Source organism: Dendroctonus ponderosae, unplaced genomic scaffold, assembly GCF_020466585.1.
Source record: "Dendroctonus ponderosae isolate FM_Combo_2020 unplaced genomic scaffold, Dpon_F_20191213v2 Dpon_F_20191213_1, whole genome shotgun sequence".
Taxonomy (NCBI): domain Eukaryota; kingdom Metazoa; phylum Arthropoda; class Insecta; order Coleoptera; family Curculionidae; genus Dendroctonus; species Dendroctonus ponderosae.
The window spans coordinates 57,647,987-57,659,445 of NW_026017110.1; the positions used below are offsets into that span (position 1 = coordinate 57,647,987).

At 34.8% G+C, this 11,459-nt stretch overlaps 3 protein-coding genes across 5 annotated transcripts; 1 reads left to right on the forward strand and 2 right to left on the reverse strand.

Annotated features, from left to right (window-relative positions):
- Nucleotides 1–107: 107 nt before the first annotated feature.
- On the reverse strand, nt 108–1,566 carry LOC109537901 (GTP:AMP phosphotransferase AK3, mitochondrial). Its single transcript, XM_019904836.2, has 5 exons — nt 1,356–1,566; nt 1,147–1,301; nt 977–1,093; nt 668–840; nt 108–428 (listed from the first exon to the last, which is right to left on the reverse strand). Exons 2-5 carry the CDS (start codon nt 1,289–1,291, stop codon nt 195–197), a joined length of 669 nt encoding a protein of 222 aa, XP_019760395.1. The 5' UTR covers nt 1,292–1,301; nt 1,356–1,566; the 3' UTR covers nt 108–194.
- Nucleotides 1,567–2,072: 506 nt separating this feature from the next.
- Nucleotides 2,073–6,079, forward strand: LOC109537898 (lipoamide acyltransferase component of branched-chain alpha-keto acid dehydrogenase complex, mitochondrial). Of its 2 annotated transcripts, none has more exons than XM_019904830.2 (7): nt 2,073–2,570; nt 2,627–2,930; nt 4,401–4,496; nt 4,667–4,941; nt 4,992–5,384; nt 5,443–5,514; nt 5,873–6,079. In XM_019904830.2, exons 1-7 carry the CDS (start codon nt 2,511–2,513, stop codon nt 6,035–6,037), a joined length of 1,365 nt encoding a protein of 454 aa, XP_019760389.1. In that variant the 5' UTR covers nt 2,073–2,510; the 3' UTR covers nt 6,038–6,079. The 2 variants fall into 2 exon arrangements, with proteins under 2 accessions (XP_019760389.1, XP_019760388.1); XM_019904829.2 differs by having other exon boundaries at nt 2,077–2,570; nt 4,395–4,496.
- On the reverse strand, nt 6,067–11,203 carry LOC109537897 (rab11 family-interacting protein 1). Of its 2 annotated transcripts, none has more exons than XM_019904828.2 (9): nt 10,858–11,203; nt 10,649–10,793; nt 8,407–8,570; nt 7,973–8,346; nt 7,427–7,667; nt 7,172–7,375; nt 6,874–6,959; nt 6,683–6,816; nt 6,067–6,511 (listed from the first exon to the last, which is right to left on the reverse strand). In XM_019904828.2, the coding sequence occupies exons 1-9, from the start codon at nt 10,886–10,888 to the stop codon at nt 6,460–6,462; spliced, it is 1,431 nt and encodes a 476-aa protein (XP_019760387.1). In that variant the 5' UTR covers nt 10,889–11,203; the 3' UTR covers nt 6,067–6,459. The 2 variants fall into 2 exon arrangements, with proteins under 2 accessions (XP_019760387.1, XP_019760386.1); XM_019904827.2 differs by having other exon boundaries at nt 6,874–7,031.
- Between the last annotated feature and the right edge of the window lie 256 nt (nt 11,204–11,459).

Here is an 11,459-nt window from a genome sequence, read left to right on the forward strand (position 1 = left end):
CTTGCTAATATAACACTTCAAGTGTTAATATACCCAAAAGAAAGCCATTTCAACCACGTGGAATTCGTTGCATAGGAATTCAATAGGCGTGACCAAGAAACAATCCCTTAATAAAATAATGTATTTATTGCAAAACATTTTACGTAAAATCTCAATATAAAAAGTATGTAATTGGCACGAATAGAAACGTCAAACTAAATGTTTTCCTTGGAAATATCCAATGGAGTAAACGTTGCCAATGAATCGAGCACTTTGGGCCAGATCTCATCTGATGTGTTACCGGAAAATTCTTGCAAAATTCCTTTATCTCTGTAAAATTCAATGACTGGCCTGGTCAGTTGATCGTATTGCTCAAGTCTTTTTTGAACAACCTCCGGTTTATCGTCCTCTCGTTGAATGAGCGGCTCCCCAGTCACATCGTCCTTTCCCTTTGGAAGTAAATGCATCAAAATCACCATTTATTTATGTTACATTTACGAACTAATAAATCATCAACTGGTATCTCAGATAAAATCCAGTTTTAAAGATCTTATCGGGAATGAGATAAGGGATTTCTTAACTGGAAGATTCTCAATATTCACGATTATTTAGCGACAAATAATTATTTAAAACGAACTATTCAACGACATCCTCATGAAGAATAAGCTTGGATAAGCGCAACTCTTACCGGCACTTTGGGTGAGTTGAAACCTTCATTGTATACTCTTCCACTGGGCAGGTGAACCCATCTGCCTTTCACTCTATCAATAATAACAGGGAATGGAACTACCAAATTGAGGGCAACGTCAAGTCTGTAAATTTCCCAGAGGGCCTTCGCTTGAGCTACCGTTCTTGGGAAACCTTAAAGTTTAACATAAGTAGTTAAAGAATTTTTCCCAATTATGTCCTATTTATTTATAAGTAAAAAAGTTAATTATATTTAGTTGTTAGGGAATTACAGAGAAGTAAATAAAATACAATATTAAGGACATCTTACCATCAAGAAGCCACACTGGGCGAATTTTATTTAGCTCTTCAGATATGAATTTGATCATAACTTCATCTGGAACCAGCTTCCCTTCTTTTATGTATTTTTGGGCTTCCAAGCCAATTGCTGCATAAGAACGTGACTTAACAAAACTGCATGGAAAAGAGCTTTAAACTTACGAGTCTTATTTTGAATGTTTTGCCTCAACTTGTCCCCACTAGAGACATGCTCCAAATTGAAGGTGTTAACAATTCTAGCTGATATTGTTCCCTTGCCGGAAGCAGGGGCACCCAAAATAAGGGACTTAAACAATTTTGTGGCCATTCTCACTAAACTGCAGCGAAGCTTTAGTTGATGTGTGCAAAGTTTCAAAAATACACTAACTGACCTTTGAAATAGTTAACAATTTCCTAATACTGTTGATAAGAACTGAAAGAGAGCAAAAGTACTGCTCTACTACTCCAGTGCGATACACATAGATAAAGACAAGGCGATACAAATCGCAGATAGAATTGAAGAAACTTTATTTATTTAATTATTAATTTAAATTTTTTGCTTTTGTAATTTAATGACATGTCAGTAACCTAAGGTTAGGTCCAGGGCGTTTATTTTCATGTATCTACCCGTGACATCAGGGAAGTTTGGTATTGCTGATTGCCTAAAATCGGTCAGAAGCAAATTTGATATTCACTAGCGATATTAATCTATTTTTGTATGACAGATTACCAAACTCTTGAGTCAGTCAGTTCTGTGTTTACGCATGATAGTAAGATAGTAAGATTCTCACACATGTGAATTGTCACTCGCCTGGTCTAGACTAGGTGAATTTGCTCTCACCCATTTTAGGCAATCGGCAATACAAAATTTCCCCGAGTGCTCACGTAAATGAAAATAAACGCCCACGGCTACCGTTTTTACGGTAGTTCTACCGTTTTTGTGAGAGCTACCGCTCTACCGCTAAGCTATTAGGATCTACTGCTAAACACGTTAAAAACTTTAAATGGCTATTGTATATTACACTATTTGTCAACAAATAAATTTTCGTATTTTATCAAATTGCACGAAATTCAAATGTTTTAAACTTTTTTTTACTATCTCATATTTCCACTTCTTTCTAATCTGAATGAAAATAGTAAAAGTTTGTAAACTAACGTATAAAGATAGATAAATTAAAGCAAAAACTCTTAATGGCCGCAGCTATTTTGAGTTACTAATGATATGCGCATATTTGAGCCAATGGCTTTTCATTAAGCGCATCAATAGCCCGAAGTAAGTCTTCTAGTGATTAAAAATCAATTTTCAAGTTAAACTTTCTAAATTGAGCTGCGGCTTTGAATTGTTAACATTTATATGACTTCTGGTCACCAAATCAACGACAACGACAATAAGAAGCTTTTCGAAATTTCAAAACATTGAAATTCAAATGACTTGCGTGATTTCGTATTGTTGGTACAATAATAATTCAAGTCCAGATAACATATATACGGCTGTGTTTAATTATTCCAAGTTTGTTAAGCAAAGTTAAGCCAATTCTCTTCAAACAATGTCTCAATTGCCTGGTTTTGTTAAGAGAATATTTACCATCCACCGCAAAATGTTATTAGTAAGTACCTCAATTGCCGAATTAATTTACCCAGTCGTAAAGGTGCTTGATTTTAGGGCCAAGTAAAGGCAAAATATATTACAAGAAGCCTTTTCACTTCATCAATTTTATTCAAGAAAGTTTCTTTCAATTTATCCGATATTGGTGAAGGTATTCGGGAGGTTGTAGTGAAAGAATGGTTCGTCAAAGTTGGTGATAAAGTCTCACAATTCGACAACATTTGTGAGGTACAAAGTGATAAAGCTTCAGTGACAATAACAAGTCGATATGACGGAGTTATTATAAAGCTTCATTATCAAATTGATGATACTGCTTTGGTTGGTCAACCTTTAGTGGATTTGGAAACAGATGATAAAATTGGTATGTAAAAGCAATTTTTTAATGAATGAAATGCCCACCAATGTTTCATCAGATACGCGCTTGTTGTACCAAATTATAATTATAGCATTCAGATAATTATCCCAACTGGTAAATAAACTGCTGTTGAATGTACAGAGTGTTAAGGAAAGTAGGTAAAACACTTTTCTTTTGATTCCCTGGAATTTTGTTTGAAATTTGACTAATAAAAGAATCCTCTTTCCCTCTCTCAAGTGTCTGCAGCGTCGAACTCATACCTCGGAAACGTTTAAAATACCTGATCACTCATAAAATATCCAGTTAGTTGTTATGACCTTTTCGATAGCTTGTCTCAAGAACCACCTTCCGCTAATTAGGTTTGATGGAAAAATCTTTAACCCTGAAGAGATGGAAGCAAAAATAAGAAAAGGTTTTAAACTAGGTATATAATTCGGGAAGATACAAAATATGTGATTAGTCAGAAAGATTCATTTTCATGGCGCGCTTCAAGAGTTAAAACCATAAACTTTCCAAATTGAGAAGAATTCGACTCTTGAGTCATCGAAACTTGATAATTTTTGCATATTTTTACCTGTATCTCACAACCAGTTAAAATTATTCGATTATTTGTTAGGGCTTTTTTTAGCGAAAATTTCATGACCGTTTTCAGAAATGTTTAGAGAATCGTAAAAAAATATTGCAGTATTTTAAATATATTTATTACAGAGATTAGAGTTACATTTCTATATATCTAAAATCAAAAATGTTTATGATTATATCGAAGTATGGCAAATATAAAGTTTTTCAACTAGAACCTTGAGTATTGTTTTAAAGAACGCACAACATCCTAAATGCAAATTAATGTCAGCGTCAACCGAAAAATGCTTAAAGTAATTTTCTTCTTCAAATTTTACGTCTATAAATGCCCCTGCCCTAAACTGAAAAACATTTTTTTAGTTGAATTCTCAATACTTTTTGAAGGGTGGCTTATTCACAATATCCTATTAAAAAATCTAGTACTCACCATTAAATCATAAGAGCAGCTTAATCGCAGATGCACAGAACAATGCACTTTTTCCGCAGATTTCTATAATTCGTGTAACAATTGAAATTCCTCAAAACGCAAAAATACTCACAGCTGAAATTTAAGGGACTATAACTGAGAAAATAATTTTTGTTCAGTAGAAAATGTAAAATTGATAAATCATTTTTAATAAATACAGAATTTTTTCAAAAACTCTTTGAGGCTATCGTTAAAATGCAAAACCAAAAAAACATGATTCATTAATTTTCCGTAAGAAACCGTAATTATAAATATTTAAAACTCTTATTTTAAGACATTTTGCCGCAAAAATATATGAGCAAAAACCGATATAATGCATAAATGCGTTCAGATTAGCTTTTAAACGCGAAATACAATGCTTTTTATTGAGCTGATTTAAAAAATATATTATTCTGAAGATGCTCAGGAATTGATATCGTTTTTAGTTTCAGAAAAAGTTGAAGCGATTGAATCCGTGGAAGTAAAAGAGACTGTCGATAATAGCAAACAGATTCTGGAAACACCAGTGACTTCTGGCACATCTTATGGTACAAGACTAGTAAAGTATAATATTAATATATAATTTTTATCACAATCATAGAAAACTGAGTTTTAACTCGACTTCTCCAATAACAATTCTTTGTTGAATTCGTCTAGTTTCTCGAGAACTTTATATCTAGATTAACTGAAAATTTGGAATAAAAATAATTATTTTTAGAAGGAAACACAGTGTTATGTATTCCGTCAGTGCGCCGACTGGCAAAAGAACATAGTCTAGATTTAACAGCAGTTTCTGGAACCGGAAAACATGGCCGAGTATTAAAAGAAGACGTTTTAAAATACTTGGAAGAACCCAAAAGACCAGTTTCGTCGAAAACTCAATCACCAGCAATTCCAAGGAATAACGAAAAAGGATCTGATGAAGAACTTCGGAAAGTTGAACCAATTAAAGGCTTCACCAAAGCAATGTTTAGGACTATGACGGAGGCTTTGGTAAGAGTAACGTTTTATTTTATATTGTCGTATATTTAAGGCATTTTTAGGCGATACCACATTTTGGCTACAGTGACGAAATTAAAGTGACTAAACTATCTGCACTAAGAAAGGAATTAAAGGCGCTTCCCGACCTTGATGTGAACATCACATTTTTGCCGTTTTTTATAAAAGCCGCATCAAATTCTTTGAAAAAATACCCGATTATCAACTCGTCCATTGATGAGAAATGCGAAAATATTATTTACTGGAAACAGCATAACATTGGAGTGGCGATGGCTACCAATCAAGGCCTCGCTGTTCCAGTTATCAAAGACGTTGAAAATCTAACAATTTTAGAAATAGCCAAAGAACTGCAAAGACTTATACAAAGCGGAAAAAACGGCACCTTTTCTCCCAGTGATTTAAGCGGAGCGACTTTTTCTATTTCCAATATTGGAATTGTAAGTCGTTTGACGCAAAACCACGATAATTTAAATAATACCGCATTGTTATTTATAGGTAGGAGGAACATATACAAAACCTGTAATTCTGCCTCCTCAAGTTGCAATCGTTGCTATTGGAATGACTCAGGTATGTTTACGTAAACAATATTCGTCATAATAATAGGACAGACTGGCGAAAAAGTAAACCCTTGTTGCGAAATCGAAAAAAATTAATAAAATCGGTTCGATTAAAACTTGAAAATCATTGCAAACCGCCAAAAGATCGCGTTTGAAAACTGGAAGTTTTCACGATCAAACTAGGATGGGCTTGAAGGATTTCCTCTGTGTAAAAAATGTTTTTGACCTCTAGGGAGCATCACACCTTATACATAAATATAAACAGATGTGCTTAAATATCAATCGAAACCAAGGCGTTATAAGTTACTGACAATTTCCTGTAAATGGCATTGTTCGCTAAGGATAAACAAATGTGTGACTAATTTTAGATATTGCCCCGATTTGACGAGGTAGGAAATGTAGTAAAGGAAGAAATAATCAACATAAGTGGTTCAGCAGATCACCGGATTATTGACGGCGTCAGCATGGCGAGTTTTATAAGGAATCTGAAGAAACTAATCGAAACACCAAGTTTACTGTTTTTGAATCTGTGAGGATGTGGAAGATGGCCATAATAAAGACGTTTTATAAATAAATAGTTTATTCTTATCTATGTATACGTATAAAATGGTTAATAAAACCTGAACCTCACTGTTAAAACGAGAAAAGTGTTAAAATTTGTTAGTATATCTTAAAACAAAATTAAATCTTATCGAGCCATATGCAAGAACAGCAAAATCAACTGGTCATATTAACAGATAATTTACTAGGTAAATTTCCAGCGGTACTCTGAGAGAATCCTGATGTGTCAGAAATATTTGAAGACACGAATAACAATAATATAACAATATAAAACAATTGCACTATATCTATAGTTAGTCTTCTGTATATCAGTTTTAAAATGTGAAGTTTTTAATCACAGTGTAAGTTATTAACCAGTGTAGAAAAAGCACCCACAAGTTTATATATGTAGACACTAAGTGGAGTTGGGAGCTTTTATCTCTGATGCCTTAGTTTTTATCCTAATTCTAAAAAAATATATTTTACAATATGATTCACTATCAAAACTATTAAAATATGTTCACACTTTGTCGAGAATTATCAATTACAATGTTAATTTCATTTATCACTTATTAGATTTCATAATTAGAGCACACTTTTAAGAATATTGCTTTTGGGATAATTTATAAGTTACATACGGGTTCTGTAATATTCTGGGTGTTGTTTCCATAACTCGCAACAACAAATCATCTAAATAATCCTCAAGGTCCTTTAGCTTTTTTTTGTGTTTTTCTAAATCTGTTTGTGTTTCGCTAAGTGCCAAAATTAAGTCCTAAAACCCGAAACATTAGCAAATCTGAAAATTTTGTTGTGTAGATAATGGACGTACTTCTCGAGTTTTTCCTTCGAATTTTTGCAAAAGTTCACTTGAAACGTGATTGGGCGGTTTTTCTGGAATAACTTCGCGCTCACCTCCTATAATAACACGCTCATGTGAATTACTAGCGGTTTTTTCATGCTTGTCAACTACGTCATACTTTTCCTTATCTAAAACCAAGCAACCTACATGCAATATAAGTGAGAAAATAACTAAATCTATAGTGAATGTGCTGTACCAAAACTCAGACTCCTCGTACCCTCCACGTCCTCTAATCAGCACTACAAGCGAGAAGAAGATCAAGTCCTACCTTTCCTGAAGTTGTTCTTCAGCTTCGTGAACATTCCATCCTTTTCCTCCTTCTTTGTGACTTCGGGAGTAGATTTAATGCTGATGTTATCGTCATTTTTAGACAAAGTATCAAACATTTCCGATTCTTCAACAATTTGTGATGCTAACTTGGACGAGTCCCACGATCGTCTGTTTAGAGATTCACTTGAGCCAGGCCTCAATGCTAAAATGCGCATTTTTTAATGGGCGAGCGCGCTAGAAGACACTCAAGTACCTTTTGGTTTATTGTTTCCAAATAGCTTAGTTTCCCATTCGTCTTGATGGGGTTTTGGTTCAGATCTAGGTGGTTTAGCGGGAGGACTTTTTGTAACTGCAGGAGCAACTGGAGATGAAGGTTCACGGCCAACATTTTCTTGAGGAGGTGTTTTGATTATAGTTGGAGGGGTATTTTGTACTTGGGTATTGGCAGTGATACTCAAAGAGCTCGCGGAACTTTTGTGAGACAAGTCGTCAAACTAAAAACGGATTTATGCATTTCGTGCCACATGCGTTGATGAAAGAATTCCGTTGACCACTTACCTTAACTAGCACGCAAACTAATCGCAAAAAGAAATTAAATTGCTAGTTAGAAGACTAATATTCATAAATATGCCAATCGTTTAAATAAAGCGCAACTTTGTGAAACCGTTTAAAAAGAAATTTAATTAATCGGTCATATTTTGGCTGAAATTTCAATTCATGGTGCGAACATTAGAATTATTCCACAGCGGTTTTGGGTGAATATTTCCAGCAAACGAGTGAATGCGTGATTTTCACTTACCGTGAACTCATCTTCGTCGCTAACAACTCCTGGGTCTGCATCTTCTAGAGTTTGTCGGCTTTTATAGTTTCGGTTTAATGTCTGGCTACGTATATTTAAACTTCCGACGCTTCCTATTGAAGAGGCGCCATCATCAGATTCTTCCTTCTTCTTGCCCTTCAAATGCATTTTCGACCCTATGGACTTGGCGAACTTTTTGATCCCTTTGCGCTTCTCCGCGCTGCCCAAACTGAGCAGGCTCCCTCCAACCGATTGAGCCACATGTGATAATGATGATCGATGTTTTTCCTTTTTGCTCAGATTTGTCAGACTGCCTGATTTTACATTAAACGCTATTTTTACTTCTAACTGTCCTCGATCTTTTTGTTTACCACCTACAGATAAATACACGCATGTTATTAGCATTTCTTGCTGCAAATATTAGATATAATTACCGGGTTTGGACTGTAAAGGGTAAAGCTTGTTTTTGGGTCTTTCGTATATATCTAAACTATTCAACGGAATTGTAACTCTGCCTAGAAACTCATCAACACCTAGGAAATTGTGATGTAGTGCTGTTAAGACTATTTCGGCAGTATTGCCTTGTTCAGGTATCGGTCTGAAAGTAAATGTGTTTCATGTGTAATATTGGATGGAAACTAGTCCTACGAGTATATTATTGGTTGAGGCACTGAGTAACTAACTAATGATTATGAGGAGGGAACTGTGGTCTCCAAGTCTTTAACTAAAAGTGAAATGGTAATCTTGACGGAACTGTTAGGAAACTTCCAACACTGGAAGAATTTGGCGATCGGACTTTTGTGCGAAATCCAGAAAATAACTGCCGTCAAGATTATCACTCCACTTCTATCCATACAATTCGCAGCTTGCATAGGACGGAAATAAAATCTCGACAATAAACTCGTGAGCTTTCTTCTGAAACCCGCAAAGAACGATCCTCAATGTCCACCGTCGTCCAGGTATAGCACGATAGACTTTTCGTCCAAAATTATTTAATTCATATTCGTGGTGATATTATTTGAGTAGAAATTATTACAGGAACGAACGGATAATAATGCAAAAATTAAGAGAATGAGAGGTGTGTTCAGTTCGGGTGCCCACTCTCTGAAGATGATAGCGACGCGTGCTAGTAAAACCTCAGAACCAAATACCTATCGACCACGGACTTAAACCTGCAAACCGGCGATTGTTCATACGATGACTGCGAAATTATTTGCCATTGTATAAAGGTGTAAACATTTTAATCTGTTTCACTTTGTCCGCTTCTGTACTTGACTCATCCGGTGGTATTGGTTGAATTGGTCATTTTTTTACATCGTTTTCAGACGTATTATCTCAATCCACAACCACCAAGAAGCGCAATTTTGCCATATCAACAATTTGAACATCAAGCAGCCGGATGATGACTGAAAGTCGAAACTTGGTCCACTTAGAGAGCCACACTCAGAGAAGGATTTCTCCGTTGCAAACTGCAGTCAAAATCATCTCTCGATCTTAAGCGGCTTCTAAAGCAATAAATGTCAAACTCCAAGCAACAACATCGCACACCGAATACAATTTTGAAAATTACTCAAAAAATTCCTGATGATAACTAAAAATCAAAACATTGCCCACGAATAGAATAGACTTTTCCGACAATAACAATAACAGCCAAAAACAAGTTCTAAACGGCGCGCCGCTCGAGTCTCGCCTGCAAAAACAACCGAAAAAATCGCATACAACTTTGGAAAATTTTCCAAAATAGCCTCATGATGACTGAACATTTAACAGAAGGATCCTCTGGTATAAATCTTACAAAACAACCTTACAAACCAAGGGGCAATTTTAAAATATCGTGCAAAATTGCCTGATGATGATGATGATCCCAAAATCGAAACTTTGTGGAACAAAACACATACAAAAGTAACTGTGTAGCTTCTCTAGCTCCATAGGAAATACATGTCATAATTCGACCTAAAAAACAACCGCAATTGATAAATTTTCGGCTTTCTGTTGTATTGGGTTGAGTTATGAAGAAAGTTCAAGTTATTAAGAGCAAATTGAAAGAAAATATTCATCATTTCACTTAACGTGGCATCTAATGGATTATTTAAGATTTTAATTGACATTATTATATCGTTAGACTGAAATAATCAGGTATGTTGTGCCAAGATCCTAATCAGTTGGTTGATAAGGGCCAACTTTACATATAGACTTTTAAACTAGCAACTTGATTATTGAACAAAGGCGTGAATCCTTTATAATTGATGGCAATGATGACTTGTTTTGCGAGGTAATAAACAGTATGAGTGGGTATAATGATACATCAACGATTATTATTGAACAATCCGTCTGTGCTATAAATCAAATTTATTAGCCACGTTTATAATAATGATAAAATTGATGAGATGGAGGAATAAGAAAAAACATTAAAGTTCCGTTATCTATCGTTTTGTATGTTGTTTAGTTGAAACAGCAAAAGGACACAAGAAACAAACATATGAAGCGCTCAATTCGGTAGATTTTAGATCTACCCAATTGAGATTCAGGTAGATGTATTGCAATCAATCCATCTGCTGAAAAGAAATATAGCAGAAGAGTATACATATTGGGAAGAAAAAGCTGTGCTTGCTATTGACCTACTAAATTAGATTTAAAAAAACTGCCTTTTAACCTAATTTTATAAATCGTACTTACAGTTCACATTCTTCATGCCATTCTACCGCTGCTGCGGCTTTTTCCTTAGTAGATGTTTGGTATTTGATTTTGCCAAGCCCTATAGTCACAAAACAGTCATTTGTATTGTTTTTTCCTTTTGTCAACAAACCCACTGCTCGCTGAACTATTAACAAAAAATATGTTATTGTTTTTGTGCTGGAAAACAACAAAACCGCTGATGAACTTGCCTGTTACTTGAACATGAGTCGGGATCCACATATTTACAGCACTGAACGCGAATTATGACTAATATTGTTTTAAATTTAACTAATTCGTGAAGGAATTGGCAATTAGATAAGAGAATACGTGGATTGGGTTTCAGTGAAATGTCGATTTCAATTGCACTAGTAAAATTCACCGTTATGGGCGTGTGGGAGAATTTGAATATAATTTGCGTTCGTTGGTTCCCCGCAATTATCACTACATATTTTCACTTTATTGTTCTCATCCTATTAGCCTCTTTATTTACCAATTAAACATTAATTATTGGGCTGACGTTTAGACGTCACTTGACCTATGACATATTTTGTTTACCTGGGTCGGGTTCAGGATAACATTACGATATTGACATGCTCGTCTTTTATCTCACTCGCCCACAGGCCTATTTAGGAAAACAAAGCTAATCGTCCTGTCATTTAATCATTTAAAAGATGACACCATGTATGTAGTGAATCTAAATAGTAGATATGATTTCCAAAGTAACTTTTATTTAAAATAATTTATCCAGTAGATAAGGTTTATTTAAATGGCTGCGGGATTTTATAAAAATTATTACTGAATTTAGGTATTA